General features: G+C 39.9%; 1 protein-coding gene across 4 annotated transcripts in view; it reads left to right on the top strand.

The window, feature by feature from the left end:
• ZC3H12C (zinc finger CCCH-type containing 12C) overlaps positions 1-13,323 on the top strand; it is a 58,140-nt gene extending 44,817 nt beyond the window's left edge. For all 4 annotated transcript variants that reach the window (XM_042855098.2, XM_042855101.2, XM_065581450.1 and 1 more), the window contains 3 exons: positions 1,843-2,077; positions 3,964-4,070; positions 6,077-13,323. In XM_042855098.2, the coding sequence (XP_042711032.1) occupies positions 1,843-2,077; positions 3,964-4,070; positions 6,077-7,473 (1,739 nt within the window). In that variant the 3' untranslated portion in view covers positions 7,474-13,323. The remainder of the gene's footprint in view (positions 1-1,842; positions 2,078-3,963; positions 4,071-6,076) is intronic.
• Positions 13,324-17,303: the final 3,980 nt, after the last annotated feature.

Here is a 17,303-nt window from a genome sequence, read left to right as displayed (position 1 = left end):
CCTATGATAGTGTCCCATTAAGTAAGTGTAACCTACATTCTTTGTTCCTAGATGTATACATTTACGTTTAGCCATATTAAAACCTGTGTTGTTCGCTTATGCACAGTTTATCTAGCGATCCAGATCACTCTGTATCACTGACCTGTCCTCTTCATTATTTACCACTCCCCAATTTTTGTGTCATCTGCAAACTTTAGCAGTGATGATTTTGTTTTCTTTCAGGTCATTGATAAAAATGTTAAATAGCATGGGGCCAAGAACTGATCCCCACTGGAAACAAAACCACTTAATCACAGTTTCCCTTTGACAATTACATTTTGAGATCTGCATCCTGAAAAATCTGGTGAAATAATTTGTGTATTCAGACTCAACTGAAACATGTGGCGTTCCTGAGTTTTGAAGAGGTGTTAGATGGAATAGGTGTAAAAATGGTGGTGATTGAAGAACAGGACATAATCTTTGAAGCACAGCCTTTTTGCTTTATCAGTGGTCATCTAAATATGACAGAACTTGAATCCTGTCATAATGAAGAACAGCTACTATTCCATTCAAAATTTTAATAAGTCATTGGGCAATAGGAAGATTGAAAGGAAGGACTGGGTACTGAAAACACTGGTCTTTGAATCTTAAGTATTTCTAATGAGTAGAACACTTGATACACCAAATACAAATCTTACAGATCTGTTAATGCTAACATTTCTTCCTATGACATTTTTGTTCCAGGCAGAAGAGATTCTGTCATGAGTTTTTTGTACTCCAAAAAGCAGTTTAGCTATCTGAGGTCAAAAATTGCTTGTAAGCCTATCGAGCACGTCAACACAGGGAACAGAGAGAAAATGCCTTTGTGATCCAACGGGACCCATGAAATGGCATTTCTCCAAGGTGTTAAATACCCTTGTTTAACAGGATCAAGGAGCTTCTGTGGTTTTGATTTGGCCTGTTTTTGTGGGTTGAAAGGAAATGAGACATTTGACCTTTAGAGAAGGGAAACAAATTCTATATCATTATTCATTTGTCTGACAATACGGATGGAAACTTGAATTTGTTCTGAAACTTAGTGACGCAGCTGTGAAGCCAGCTTTTTTGTGGGCCCTGTCAGAAGGTAGTTTAGAGTGTGCACGTTTGTGAGAAATGGAGGCAATGTAATGTCCACAATACCAGACTTCGCAACCGGCTGGAAAATGGGTTCCTGTGTGCAATAGTACCAGTGCCTCCTTGTGGGGGAGAGTCCTCTTTCTGCTGATTTTTTTTTTCTCCCTATCTGTCTGTCAATCACTTGTGGAGAGAGGAGGCCCCATTAATATGGACTACTGGGACAATTTCAGAAGCTTAACCTCCGTGAGTACCAAGTGAGGATGAAGAGATCTATCTTTACTTAAGAATGCGGTCATTGGACAACCTTGATTACAGTCAGGATACAATAGGACATGGCCACACAGTAGCGGGTGGAGTGGGGAGCTCCTATGCCTCGTGTGAGCTCTCCTCCTGCCATCAGAGCAGTTTGGGATTTTTACTCTTCTAACAACCAAACTTGGGAAATAGTGTATCTGTTAACCGCTGCAGAGCTAGCAAAGAGAGCGCAAAACGCAGGCTTCTCTGTTGATCTGATAAAAATGGTATAGAATGAATTTGTTTTTTTAAACGTATTGGTTGATTGCTGAATGTAAATTTAAAATAATATATATCAGATGCTTTCTACTGAATTATAACTATTTTAAGGTGAGGCATATTTTGGCACTAAAAATTTTGACCTTCCGCCGCAACCTTAAGATCTGTCAAGATGAACGAATTCCTGGTTTCACTTCAGACATTAAATCTTTGACTATTTCTTAATACTTCTAGATCAAGAAATCCTGCGCAAGTTAGAAAAAGAGAAAATTCTGGTGTTTACACCATCCCGTCGTGTGCAGGGGAGAAGGGTGGTATGCTATGATGACAGATTCATAGTGAAGCTGGCCTTTGAGTCAGATGGTATCATTGTGTCTAATGATAACTACAGGGATCTAGCTAATGAAAAGCCAGAATGGAAAAAGTTCATAGATGAGCGATTGTTGATGTATTCATTTGTCAATGACAAGTAAGTAATCTTGATTTTGTACCTCTTGTTAGAAAACTAATGGCAAAAAGGGCATTTTGAGGGCTTCCATTAACATGTTGGATTCCATCAAAATTATTAGCTACACATGAGAAAATAAAAGGATGTTGTAGTTCCAGGCTCTGCTCCTAATCTTCTAAACCTTCAAACTCTGCTTTTTGCCAATGCTCTCCATAATGGTAATAACCACTATCAAAATGTATTATTTACCTTTCCCACCTGTCCTGGAAAGAACCCAAAGATTGAAAAAGGATTAGACTACTTACTGGGCTCATGTAATTCCCATGATGCTCAGATACTTTGTATATTGAGTGTATTCCATAGTATAAAATACCTAGGTGATAGTTTTGCTTTGGCTGTTCTGTGAACAACAAAGAATCTTCAGTCATTTCTAAGACCAGCAAGCCTGACTTCAGTACCGGGGCAAACTAGTTGAAATCATATTAAGAACAGAATTGTTGGACACATAGATGAATATAATTTGTTGGGAAAGAGTCAACATGGTTTCTGTAAAGGGAAATCATGCCTCCCCAATCTACTAGAATTCTTTCAGGGGGTCAATAAGCATGTGGATATAGTGTACTTAGATTTTCAGAAAGCCTTTGACAAGGTCCCTCACCAAAGGCTCTTGAGCAAAGTAAGCTGTCATGGGATAAGAGGGAAGGTCCTCTCAAGGATTGGTAACTGGTTAAAAGATAGGAAACAAAGGGTAGAAATAAATGGTCAGGTTTCAGAATGGAGAGGGGTAAACAGTGGTGTCCCCCAGGGGTCTATACTGGGACCAGTCCTATTCAACATATTCATAAATGATCTGGGAAAAGGGGTAAACAGTGAAGTGGCAAAATTTTGCAGATTATATAAAATGTCTTAAGGTTCAAAAAAGACCTAGATAAGTTCATGGCAGAAGATCCATCAATTGCTATTAGCTAGGATGGGCAGGGATGGTGTCCCTAGCCTCTGTTTGCCAGAAGCTGGGAATGGGCAATGGGGGATGTATCACTTGATGATTACCTGTTCTGTTCATTCCCTCTGGGGCACCTGGCATTGGCCACTGTCGGAAGACAGGATACTGGACTAGATGGACCTTTGGTATGACCCAGTATAGCCTCTCTTATGTTTAAGACAAAAATTTTAACCCTTTAATTTTTAAATTAGGGCATTTCAACACATGAAGGTTAATCCTGAACAAGGTAGGGTGTGAATTTAAAATAGGTTAACTGTTTCTGATTAACTCCATGAGTGGAGACTCTTTTTCCAGAATAAAGGTGCCACTTTGAGTTAATCAGGACTATCTCTTCTGGAATAACTCCCCTTAGCCACCTAAATAGAAGTGGCATAAACTTAAAATATGCTTATCACCTACAGCTCCTGTTGACCCCAGTGGAAGTGTAGGGGTTGCTCAGCACCTCGAACAATCAGGCCACTTCTGTTACGTGTGTAAATATTGATGTAGGCACTCGGTTTTAAAAATTGTGGCCTGTACTTCTGGCTATAGGGCAGTGCTGTGATATGTTGCATAGTTCTGCAGATTGTAAAACAGCTTGCAGGACAGCCAGGGAGTATATTTTGGGATATTTTTTTTTTCTGGCAAGCAGATGCTGGAGTGCAGAAGCAGTCTTTCAAAACTACACTTTGGAGCTAAATCATTTGACGAATAGTCCTGATTTGACAACTTCCTCTTAGTTGCAAAATGTGGGTTTTCTTTGTTAAACCTTTTCCTGGAAAATGTTTACTACTTTAGAATAAAGCTGACATAACGTATGACAGATAAATTGTAACGGGTAGTCCATAGCTATAATTGGTTGCAACAGGAACATGAAAATGAAATGTGGTGGTCAGTTCTCTTATGCGTTTGTTGTATGTTATAGGTTCATGCCTCCTGATGATCCTCTTGGCCGTCATGGCCCAAGCCTTGACAATTTTCTAAGGAAGAAACCTATTGTACCGGAACATAAGAAGCAACCATGTCCATATGGTAACTTGATTTAAATGCAGAATTTATTGTATGGTTAGGGATAAAGGCCAAACTGCTTCCTTTCTTTATAGCTGTGCCAATGAAAGTAAGACATTTTTACAGAGCTATCTTATATTGACAAGGACTGAAATCCTGACTCTGTTGAAGTCCATGGGAGTTTTCCCATGGATTTCAGTGGAGCCAAGATTTCTGCTGACACATCTTATTCATTTATCAGTTGGAAAAGAATGTGTTAGTATTTGTATCTACCACTTAAACTAAAGAAATAACTTCATTAGCCATCAGTAAGTACCAGGAGGTTAGTTACTGGGGCCCGCCACTACAAAGAGCTTTGTTCACATTGACTAAGCCAGTATATTACATGCTCCTCCTGCAAGGCAAGCTAGACTTGGTCATCTAAGGTGCAGAAGAGATTTTAGTCTGATTTGGGGTACCATCATGTCTAATGTGTGTGGCCACAGTGCATTATAAAGTGATACCCCAGATGGAACTTGAACTCCTTTGGCCTTCAGACACTCAGGACAAGCTAGTCGAATGTGGAAGTATATAATACATTAGCTTTTTGGCTGTGATCATGACCCCACTGTTGCGGATCCATAGGATCGGAGCTATGCCCACAACTATAGAACAGTCTTTTGGAGGAACCCCTTTGATGGGCCAGACTCCCCAGGGGTCTCATTCTTCTTTCAAGGTAGGCCATACAGCCTCACCACCTCCTTAGGCTGAAACTCTGGGCTTCAGCACTCCTCCTTCACACCATGTGCTTTGTTCAGTGTGTTCAACTGAGACAGACTGCTGTCAGAAACTTGTATGCTGTTCTTGGGATTAAAGCACCTCACCAAGCATTTACAGGGAGACTCAAGCAGTGTTTTCAAAACAGTAAGATTTACTAGTCAACTGGAACACAGCACAGAAAATCCTTAGGTCAGCCAAGCTGTAGTGAACTCCATTTTCAGGCTCTGTTTGTCTGTCCAACCTCCTCAGTTAGTTCCCAAGTGAGAACTCCCAAACTTCTTTCAGAGCTCATGCTTATCTTCCACCTCACATCTTCCTGTCCTTTGTTCTTGAGCTGGGGTCTCTACTCACCTTTGCAGCTGAGAATGTTACATTGTCTCTCTAGACCCCTTGTTGATCTAGGTTGGTTTCAGCAAGTTCTTTAATGACTCTCTTCATTCCACCCAGACAGGGAGGTGACACATAAGAGACACCAATGTCTCTTAGCCTTCCCTGAGAGTAAACTTAGTGTTGTCGTGTGTGTCATCCCCCATTCTCCACCCACCCGCCCACCCACTAGGTAGCTATGCAACTTACAGGGGAAACTGAGGCACACATGGGGATGGGGAATTACAAAAAATTCCCACTCCAAGAACAGCCTCCTACATGATAAAAAATTACTCCTTCAGCTCAAATGTTAGTAGCTTATGCTTCTGGTGCCAGGGGTTACTGGTTTGATCACACTGACAACCATGAGGTCTATATGCATGAAAACTGATTATTACACATGCATAATATTTAGTTCATCTCACTGGCTTTACTTCAAGGAAGACTTTTCCTTTAAATTAAATGAATAAAATATGTAAAGGTTGTGGATATTACTTAAAAGTAGGCAGAAAATTACATTTTGGAGGGGTAGGAAGGGTGGAGTTCAAAACCATAGATCTCAAATGAAAGCAAGATTCGACTCCACATGATGCTCAGTTTAGGAGAGCAGTGGAAGCATGGGAAGGATGTTTCAGGACAGAATTGAGATACATTGGCAGTCTAGTGAATATTTCCTGCTTGCACTGTCTCAAGCTAGTGCTATATAGGTCCTTTACCTTCTTGAACATTACCACAATCTTTTCCATAGAGCAAGAAAGTAGGTTTCAAGGCCTCACTTCGGTGACACACAGTTCAAAAATCTTTTCAATTCACTCACAAATTTTAAAAAATTGAGAGCTTCCAATTCAAATGGCTAAATAACTTTTTCTTTTCTTTTTTACCTCAAATTGTATGACTTTTAATAGGAAAGAAATGTACCTATGGACACAAATGCAAATACTACCACCCAGAAAGAGGAAATCAGCCTCAGCGGTCTGTTGCTGATGAACTTCGAGCCCTGTCTAGAAGCACAGCTGCCAAAGCTGCAAGTGAAGGAGGACTGGTAAAAAGCAACAGTGTTCCTTGTAGCACTAAGAATGATGGCACTTCTGATCTCAAACGTGCTGCTCCAAAGAGGCAATCAGATCCTAGTATAAGGACTCAAGTCTACCAAGACTTGGAGGAAAAGCTTCCCACCAAAAACAAATTGGAAACCAGGTCTGTTCCTTCTTTAGTTAGTATACCGAATTCTTCAGTTGTAAAACCCCAAAGTACTGCACCTTTAAGCAATGGCCTTCCATCCGGGGTTCATTTCCCACCTCAAGATCAAAGACCACAGGGACAATATCCTCCAATGATGATGGCAACCAAAAATCATGGAACGCCAATGCCTTATGAGCAGTACCCAAAATGTGAGTCTCCTGTGGACGTAGGCTACTACTCTATGCTGAACGCTTATTCGAATCTAAGTATTTCTGGTCCACGCAGTCCTGAAAGGCGTTTCTCCTTAGACACCGATTATAGGATTAGCTCTGTAGCTTCTGATTGTAGCAGTGAAGGTAGTATGAGCTGTGGTAGTAGCGATTCCTATGTGGGTTACAATGATCGGTCTTACATGAGTTCACCTGACCCGCAATTAGAAGAGAACTTAAAATGCCAACATGTGCATCCACATAGCCGCCTTAATTCACAGCCCTTCCTGCAGAGTTACCATGATCCTTTAACAAGAGTGCAAAGTTACAGTCATGAAGAACCAAAGCATCATCACAAACCTCCTACTCCATACATGTCTGTACATCTACAGCATCCTACAGTTGGTGCTCGTTCTAGTTGCCCTAATGACTACTCTGCTCTTCAAAGTTTGCAACATTCAAAGACCATGCATCTGGGGAGGGCCCTTGTATCCACAAGAATAGATAGCATTTCAGACTCACGTTTATATGATAATTCTCCATTAAGACAAAGAAAGCCTTATTCCAGCCAAGATGGGCTTGGAAGTTGGGATAGGCAGAGTTATGGGATTGATGCGTACGGCTATCGTCAGACTTACTCCTTGCCTAGTAACCCCACTCAGCCATGTTACGAGCAGTTCGCCTTCCAAAGTTTACCTGAGCAGCAAGACCAGACTTGGTGCATACCTTACTGTGGAATTCCTCAAGATCCTCCAAGGTATCAAGACACACGGGAGAAGGTTTATATAAACTTATGCAACATCTTCCCTCCTGATCTTGTGAGAATTGTTATGAAAAGGAATCCTCACATGACAGATGCTCAGCAACTTGCTGCAGCCATTTTAGTGGAAAAATCCCAGCTAGGTTATTGAAAGATGATGCATCTTTGTGGTGTCTAGTAGTTTTCAGTTCAGCTCTAATGCTGAGGGAGGTTTGCTACAATAGCATATGTGATCTCCTTCTCAGCAAGGAGGTTATATAGTAATCCATTTATGTGAAAATACAGTATCATGGAATCTGTATGTATAGCCCCATGCATTGGAAGTAACAGGTTGGTTTTACATTCTAACTTGAAATTTTTAAATGGTTTTAAGCTATGTTCATGACTGAAATCTTTCCAGTCTAAGTTTAATATATGTGTGTATGTTATCTGTGGTCTCCGGTAATAATCTTTGGTGCATCAGGGGTTTATATGCAGCACTTTCTATCTTTTTGTTATATGTTTTATTAACTTACTGGATGTTTGTCCTTCAGCTGCAAGGCATTAAAAGAATCTGCAGAAAATTGAAAGAATTTTAATAGACCTGGCAAACAATTTTCAAGCCAAGCTTAATTTGAACTTTTAACAGCAATTAATTTATTATTATTTATTTATTTTGTGGGCTTCTTTGTGCTATAATCATTTATTTATAGAAAACAAAGATTTACTATGGCACTGACTTTATTTTTTAAATAAACTATTAAGTTACCAGTTAAAGTTGAAATGGGTAACGATATATTAGTAATTTACAGTATGGCACTTTTCATTGCTCTTTTAAGAATAGTTTTTAATGATTTGATTCGGTTGATTTAGTAAGAGCAGATGCAATCAAAAGTAAACGAACTCATTTCCGTTACTTTTTGGATAAGGCAAAGCCTGGTGGTCTGATTTGCAAAGATTCTGAGCATATGCAACTCCCTTTAAATCCAATAAAAGCTGCAGCTGCTCAGAACTGCCTAAAATCAGGCCATGAATGTTTCAGTTCAGATACATTGTTGTCCAGCTCTTCTGTGCTTCTGGTCAGTAGAAATGGAACTGAAAGTTTAGGATTCCATTAAATTGTTTTATATTCATCTTTTTTTTTTAATTTGTATTTGTGCACAGGTGTACTGGATAAAATATGCTTTTTCATAAAATATTTACCTGTTTTTAAATGAATCTAAGTATTCTCAATGCAAGTTTTGTATTTAAGATACTGTTCAATTTTCTTGCTATTTATTAAGGCTGGCCTGAGACGGTTTTGTGTGTTGAGGATATGCAACATTTATTAACTGCACTATGGTAATAGTATTGTAGCTGAAAATGATAACTTAAACCTTTTTGTAAGATACTGTATATGTTCCAGAAGTTAGTTTTTGGCCTGTTGTATTATGTAGGCCTAATTCTTGCCACAAATAGTATAGCTGTAGAAACAGATTAAAATAGTCTGTTCTAGTATTAGTAAGGGATATTTCTGGTTTTAAGTTATGGGTTTTACTATTGCTTCAAACTTTTTTTTTATACAGGGTTTGCAATCATTGGCAGAGGGTTGTATTTACATGATGTAGTCAGTTGCCTATAGTTTTAGGATTCCATATAAAGTAACATTGTTCAGTGTTGTTAATTCACTGGTTTACAATGTAATTGATGATAATTTTGATATACTTGCTGCAATTTAAAGTAAGGCCCTGAAGAACCAGAAAGTACCTATACTGTTGATACAAATTGTATCTTTTTAACTGAGAACTATATTGATTTGTAGATCTAGTTAAAACACAAATGTGTAACTATAATTAGAATTTTGGGCAACATTTTATCCCTTATTTAAAATAATAGATTTCAATCTAGAATAGAGTTAGACAAATAAAAATACAGTAATTTATTTAGATAAGTGTCTGTCTCAATTTTATATTTTAATAATTTTGTTTTTAAAAAAGCTATTGGCATTTTCTTCCTTCTAAAACATACCTAGTGTGAACTTACTAAAATAAAGGTAAAATGCTGCCTGAAAATAATGTCCAAGCACCTTTTGAATAGGAAAACATTTTCACTACTTGTGTGACACTGTGTGTTGCAAGAAGTAGGATTAGGGTATACAGTAAATGCTTCTAAAAAGCATTGAGCTTATAGACGTATTCAATAATCTGAACCATGTTCAGCAAACTTAATTCAGGAAGTGTTCTTCTCTACAGCTTTTACAGTTGATTTTTTGAGGTGGGATCTGCATTCATCTGTCCCTTGTAACACAATACAGGTGGTGCTGTACATAAGCTATCCTGAGTTGTTTAGGGGGAGAACCTGTTCACCTGTGACAATATTTTTTCCCTTGATTTTCTTGGTCACTATCTGTAGAACATGTTTTAATGTAGAAGCTAGTAAAGTGCGACTCTGAGGTTATAAACAGTAAGTGAGTCTTGTCTTAGTTGTACACTAAGATTTTTTTAATCAAATTACACTTTTAAGTAGTACACCATAGTGTAGGTGCATCTGTTTTAATAATTATATTAGTGTTTTGTCTCTAATGCATTTCTACATTTATATTTGTATGTATGAATTAACTTCTACCAAAAGCTGAATTCCTTTAAACGTCTGAAGAGATGTGTATGTAATAGATGCATTTCATTTTTTTTCAGTCAGGATGTCTCCTAATAATGTAGCAATTTGATATATAATATTAAATCATTAGTCTTGTCTACATTATTAAAATGGTGAGAGGAGTAACAGGGCACTGTAGGCTGCAGTGCACAGATAAGAGCTATCAGCATTGGATGCTTTCTTGTATATGTAATACAGTATTGAATCATTTAAAGCAAGTTGATTGCTAGAAGCATTCTTATACCATGTCAAATTGTGCTTTGTCCTAAAGCACTAAAATTGCTTTACAAAATGTAAGAACAGGAGTTATTTGGCAGCTTTTAATATTGTGCAATGATATGCTAGTTCAATTCCAGCTTTGTTATATATATATATATATATATATAAATGTACTGCTGACAAAATATTCCCCGTTGGTATTTCTCTCTTTGTGATTAATAAAAGCAAATGAGCAATACCTTCCATGAGCTCGTCATCCTGGAAGAGTTCACTCTAGATATTTAATAGCTTAGAGAAATGACACACCAGTATGTATAGGACAGTGATAATACTGGTGAAACTTTACATTTGATTTATGTTAAATGCATTGATGCAAATAATATAACTGTAAAATAAGGTGTGATTAATATATATATATATAAGAAGTCAAACTGGGATATTGACTGCTTGCCTTTACTCTGTTTGAATAATATGGCTTTCATGTGTGGATAAAGTATTCAGAGCGAAGCCTTACGCCATCATTGAAAAGAGGAGAACATTTTACTTTGTCTGCAGTATTTTTAGGAGAATTATTTTGATACATTTACCATAAATTATGTATTATAAAAATAAAACTCTGCTTTTATAGATGTACAATATTTTATATGGTACACGTATTTCCATAATACATCCACTCACAACTTTTATTTTTCTAGCTAGATTGTCAATATTAGCTTTTTAAACACATCTCAAAGATACCTTTTTTAATTAGTTAAATGTGCATGGGCAATTCTTTTCTTGCTAGTGTTTTAACTTCAGTGAAATAACACCAAGACTGAGTTTGGCCCATATTTTATATCAAAGCCAGTCTTAACGACTGTTCCCACTGTGTAGGATTTTTAAAGAATTCTTCCTTTTATCTTTAAATCTCAGTTACCACCAACTACTATTCTTCTGAGGTAAGATATTGTCTTTGCAGGTAATCTCTTTTGTCCAGTATGTCTAAATTAAAAAATCAAACCAAACTAAACCCTAGCAATTGGGATGGCAGAGCTGAAAGTTTCACATTCAGCCTAATAAAATATTGTTCAGGCTTAGGGTGACTACAGGTGGCGTTCACATTTGAAGGTCAGGAAGTGAACTGTTGCTGTGTTTTTGGCCCTTCTTGGAAGGTGTATGTGAATATACAAAGAGAAGAGGAGAGTTTGGCCTTAGGGGTAGGAGGAGAATATCATCTAAAAATAAAGATGTGGATGAAAACCAGAGTATCTTATTTAGTCAAACCTAAAACTCTGCAGCCTTTACCTCAGGAAAGTGACAGACTTATGAAGAAACATTCTTGGCTGGGATGGTGGATGTGAAGGTTTTCAAGTCTAGGCACCACTATCGCCACAGTAAGCAATTACCAAAACATTTGTCAGGTGAAGATTTGAGCAAGAGGCTTTTGGTATGTTAGGACTGAAATACTGACACACGGCTATCATAATATCAGAATGTTTAAAAAATATCCAATTGACTTAACATTGTTATCGGACAGGTATAATACTGTGCAATTAAGAGACCATTTTTAAAAATAAAACATAGTTTAGAAGTTATTTTTGATTTACAATGTAAGTTATTCTTGTTAATTTATTACTTGCATTATAAAGATGAGGTGGAATATCTTTAAATCTAACTTTTAATTACTATAGAAGAAAAATATCAAAACAAAGCAAATTATTGATTAAAGCAAAGATATCCTTAATGGCCATGTTTTGTTTTAAAAAGTTAGGGTTTTTTAAATGTCTGATCTCACATTTTATGTATTTTGTAAATTAGAAAAAAATGGAAGCCATAGTATAGTTTAAGAATGTTATTTGAATTATATAAAATACATGTAGACGTTGTTTAGCTTGGATATGTAAATAATTCTGTAGTAATCCATTTTAAATAACTGTTCTAACTAAAACTTTTCTAGACAACTACACTTGTATCTAGACATTACATTCACGTCTGTGGGAAAAGTTTCACTTATGCTCATCCTAAGACTTAATCAGCAACTGGTGTTCTGATGATCTAATCGTGTATATCACTGGGCAGTCTGTGCACATGTGAAACTTACTCCTGTATGTACTTTTTTGCAGTGCATTACAAACCTTTATTTTTAAATATAAAATACACAGTAGCAGCATATAAAGGTTTCTACCAAATTATAGTGAATTCAGTTAGTAACTGTAGAATGCTATACATAGTTTTGCTGGCTCCGAAATTCAGTTCTTAGAGTGTTCAGTTTTTTAATTGTATTCTACTATATCTATGTGTTAATGATCTAAGTTAAAATTGTTATGCCCTCTTTTTAAAGTGTGAAAAGTTTGGCCTTTGTTCTCAAGAGATTTTTTTCATTCCTTATTTAGTCTTTGTAATAATTTGAAACCCCCATCCTGCAAAAATGTATTCATATGTCTAATCTTAAACACATGAGTAGTCTCATTAACTTCAATGGGACTACTCCCAGGTTTACAGCTAGGCATGGGCATAAGTGTTTGCAAGATTGGGGCCTGAGTCTGGGTATATTTTAGACTGGAACCTGGTGAACATTTTAATGTGTAGGATCAAATTCTCTGCTTTTATAAATGGGTGAAATGGCACTAACACCAGCAGAGAATTTGGCCAGCACTGCACATGTTCTAGTGATTAAAATGCAGACAGATATTTCCATCTAACAATTTGTCCAGATTCTGATTCACCCCACATAATCTATTTTTCATTTTGTAAGGCAACTTTTTTCTCAGGTGAAGTATAATTTAGCATTTGAAAAAAATTGAGTGGAATTCTTAATGAGACTGACATTTAAAAAAAAAAATCTCACCAACAAAATACTAAAATGCATACCTGGTGGCACGAGTCATGGTCTGTTTTGTTTTGTTGTCTCTCTCTCACACACACACGCACACCGTAACTTGTATTGATTAGGTGGGATTTTAGTGTTTGTCCTGACGTCCCCTCTGGCAGAAAAAGCTTGTCAGAGAACAGTTTGGACCACCTGATAAACTTAAACTTACTCTCTGCCTTCGCTGGCTGTTGTGTACTATTTCTGTGATGTGACTGTTCACATCTGTTAGCAGTATTTTCGAGCTTAAGAAAAACCATTGCAAAACATGTACATGGAATTCTTCTATTAGAGAAAAAATAAAGATACCTTTTCTCACGATTGGATTGTTTTTGTTTCATATAAGACAACCTTGCCAGAGCAACACAAACGCTAGCAATGAAATTATAAGTGTCATTCATAACTACACAATAAAAACTTTTTGCTTGAACTTGGTACAGCTAATATAATTCAGTATAGCTAAAGAAAGCATTTTAAATGCATAATAGGTTCATGGACTGTCAGTTCATTCTTAGAAGTAATTTGTGTTTCATTGATTTAACTCTTGTCCCCATGGCATATATTTTTAATTTCCCTAATACAGAAAATACAGGCAGTTAAATAGGATTGTCAGTAATTTAGCAGCAGAATTTGTATTAGAGGCTCTGTGTATGAACAGACCTTGACTTCTTTCAAATACTGCCATCAATCTGTTTTTTAATTGCATAATCCTGGTAGTTTGTACGGAAAAGGATTGTGTGGTAACAAATAACTCTAAGTCAAGGACAGTACAAACTACCAGCCTTTGGAAAGAGCTCTCAAAAACAGGGATCTCTGCTTCAATGGCCACTGACGATAATGTGGGTGAACAGACAAGGGTGAGTGTTAAGAATGACAATGTAAATAGCACTCCACTGCGGAAACAATCCTATACTGCTACCAGTGCGTTTTGAGTGCTGATAAATTACAGGCCTAAGACCAATGTTTTGCACAGGTGTGAGCTCTTGCTGTGATGTTACATACATCCTTGTCATTTCATTGGCTGTTCAGTGACATTGCATCATCACAGGGCTTCTAAAATAGAGACAGTGGATTGAAAATACAAGTTTCCTGCTAACAAGGAAGTCTGACAAGACTACAGCAATGCATCTCTGAGAGTGCTGCTCACAACGCTCATTTCTCATATGCTTTGTCCAATGTCTCTCCCTTTCGTAGTAGGGGAAGAGCAATTGGTATGAAACTTGCTTCCATAAAATGCTACTAACCGTTAGGCAGAAAGCACTTACCAAACTCATGCTTGAATGTGGTGCTTTTGGTGCAGTACTATAAAATAATCTGCTTTCATTATCTTTTTCTGATAGGCTGTTTCACTGCCCAATTGCTCCAGAATAATTTTTCTCTCTAAGCTCTTCTTTGCTTCAACCCATTGGTACTTAACTTGCCATCTGCTGACACTGACTGACTGACTTTCATTATAGTGTCGTCATGTATAATTATGACTCCTTGCATTTTTTCTAGACTACCTACCTCTCATCGCATGTACTAGCCTCCAGTCCTCCTATCGTTTTTGTGTGTTTCTTTTATCAGTACTGTGGTAACCAGTTCTGTTTGGGCCAGGCCCATGCTATGGAGCAGGGCTAGTAAATATTACATCCTCAGAACTGGCCTAAAAGAAAAAGTTGCAAATTTAAAGAAATGTCAGACCTTAACTTTGCCTGTTATCCAACTGCACTATGATAGTCTTTTACATGATCATCTGTAAATGTTTTTTGTGGCTACAGATACATGTGTAATATAAATGCAGTACTGTGTATAACTCTGTATTCCACAATCAATAAGTCATTTATTTATATATATATATATATATATATAAATAAATGGTCTTTTGTTTTTTACTCTCAGTATTTTTTTCAAACAGTAAACAGCTTGTTGGGAATGACTGCTTCCATCTGTGCCTCTAGTACACAAGCACTTCGATCAAAGTCTGGCATTTCGGCGGAAGTAAAATGGATACAGAGCAGAATGGAAAATTTCTCTGGACAGACTGAAGAGAGGACTGACCATCTCCTGTGAGGCATAGAAAGAAGAAAAAAACGGTTACCTGCCTTTAGCAGGTGCGGGGCCCCACGCCGGGACGTGAATTGTCTCGTGCCCCGACTCCGCCCCCTCCCTGCCCCATTGGATCCCTCCCCAAATCCCTGCCCTGCCCCCAACCCCCAGCCCCCTCACTGCCCCATTGGATCCCTCCCCAAATCCCCAAGCACATCGCATTCCTCCTCCTTACCCCTCCCTCCCAGGCGTGCGCTGATCAGCTATATGGCGGCGCAAGCACTGGAGGGAGGGGGGAGAAGCAGGACGCAGGTTTTTTTTTTTTTTTTTTTTTCCCTACTCAGCCGGCAGTCCCAGATGTTGCGGGGCCCTCTTAAGTGCGGGGCCCTATTCCGGGGAATCGGTCGAATCAGCTTAAAGCCAGCCCCACCTGCCTGTTGTTCTATGAGTTGTGTTGCTCATGTCCATTCCATTCTGGGTGTGCCCACGCCCACGTGCACAGTCAGAAATTTCTGCCTTAGTATCCATAGGGTCAAATATGGTGCCCTCTGGAGTGCCACACCCATGCACTGGCACATTAGGCACCACCGCCCTACACCCTCTCAGTTCCTTCTTGCCAGCAATTCTGCCAGAGGGGCAGGAGGGCGGGAATGGAATGGACATGAGCAAACATCTCACAGAACAAGAGTTATGAAAGGTAGGTAACCGTTTTTCCTTCTTCGAGTGCTTGCTCATGTCAATTCCTTTCTGGGTGCCTCATGCAGGAGCAGCGCCAGGGTTTTTGCCACCCTAGGCGAGCGCTCCTCCTCTGAGCATTCGGTGGCGGGGGTCCTTCTGCTCCGCGTCTTCAGAGCACTTTGCGGCAGGTCCCGGAGTGAGTGAAGGACCCGCCACCGAAGACCTGGAGCGGAACGACCCCCCGCTGCCAAATTTCCGCAGAGGGTGGCAAAATGCTGCCCCCCAAATCCTGCCACCCTAGGCGACCGCCTAGGGTCGCCTCGTGGAAGCGCCGGCCCTAGACTCATGAGCAGCATCCATGGAGGTGGGCTCGGAGTTTATGGTCTCAGCTTGCAGCGCTGCTCTACCGCTGCCAACATTGTCCTGGGCCTGCTGGGTAAGCACATAATGGGACATGAACATATGGACAGACTACCAGATAGTAGTCCTCCAGATGCCCTGGATAGGCACTTGGGCTAGGAAAGCTGCCGAAGAGACTTGTGCCTTGTCAAATGGGTGGTCATGATTAAGGCTGCAAGTCTTTCTGTGACTTCTGCTGTGGCCAGCAATAGCAGTTTGGTTGTGTGGGAAGGGGCTCAGGGTTAGGGGTAGGGGGCATTTACCTTGGGGTGGGGGGGTTCCCCAGCTCCCACTGGCATGTCCCTGCAGCTCCTAGGTGGAGGGGCCATGGGGCTCTGCATGCTGCCCGCGTCCACAGGCCCTGTCCCAGCAGATCCCATTGGCTGCAGTTCCCGGCCAATGGTAGGTGCGCAGCCGGTGCGTGTGGCGGAAGCTGCGTGTGGAGCCCCCAGCCCCATTGCCACCGAGGAGCTGCAAGGACACGCAAAGCCAGGTAGGGAGCCCCTGCCAACCACCCCCCCGCCGCACCAGTGGAGGTCCCAGGCCATGTGCCATGGCCCGCCCCGCTCCCCCGGCACCGGCGCAGTCCCAGGCCACCTCCCCCAGCACCCGCAGCCCCCTGCCCAAGTTTTAGTCAGAGGTATAAGGTACAAGTCATGGACAGGTCATGGGCCATGAATTTTTGTTTACTCCCCGTGACCTGTCCATGACTTTTACTAAAAATACCTAAACATGGCCTAGTCATGATAGCCAGAGAGGTCACCTTTGCCCAATTGTATCAGCAGCGAATGCAGGCAGTGATCCAGGAAGAACTGCAGGGTGTAGCCCAAAGATGGCAGGTCGAGCACCCAATAGTCCGAGGTCCGCTGCGACCAGGCCAATGGGAAGGGGCGCAGGCAGTTGAGAAGAGCAGGAAGGTGGATCCTGGGAAGTGACTGAGGTACCGTCCTCAGACACATCCTCAAAATGCTTGCTTCTGGAAGGGCCAGGCTGGGCCGATGAACGGGAAGACGAAGGGTGTTACCACTTAAACCCGTTGTCTCTATCCTTTTTCCTGTAGATGCTTGGTCAGGGAGTCCCCCAGGACCTAGACTGGGGAGGCGGAGGACGAAATGACTTCCTAGCCTGCTGAGGACCATGAAGGCTCAATGAGTGGAGAGTGGTACGGGAGTCTTTAAGGCCATGGAGCCTTGCAT

The sequence above is a fragment of the Chrysemys picta genome, chromosome 1 (genome assembly GCF_011386835.1).
Source record: "Chrysemys picta bellii isolate R12L10 chromosome 1, ASM1138683v2, whole genome shotgun sequence".
Lineage (NCBI taxonomy): Eukaryota > Metazoa > Chordata > Testudines > Emydidae > Chrysemys > Chrysemys picta.
This window is presented reverse-complemented; position numbering and strand designations above follow the sequence as displayed.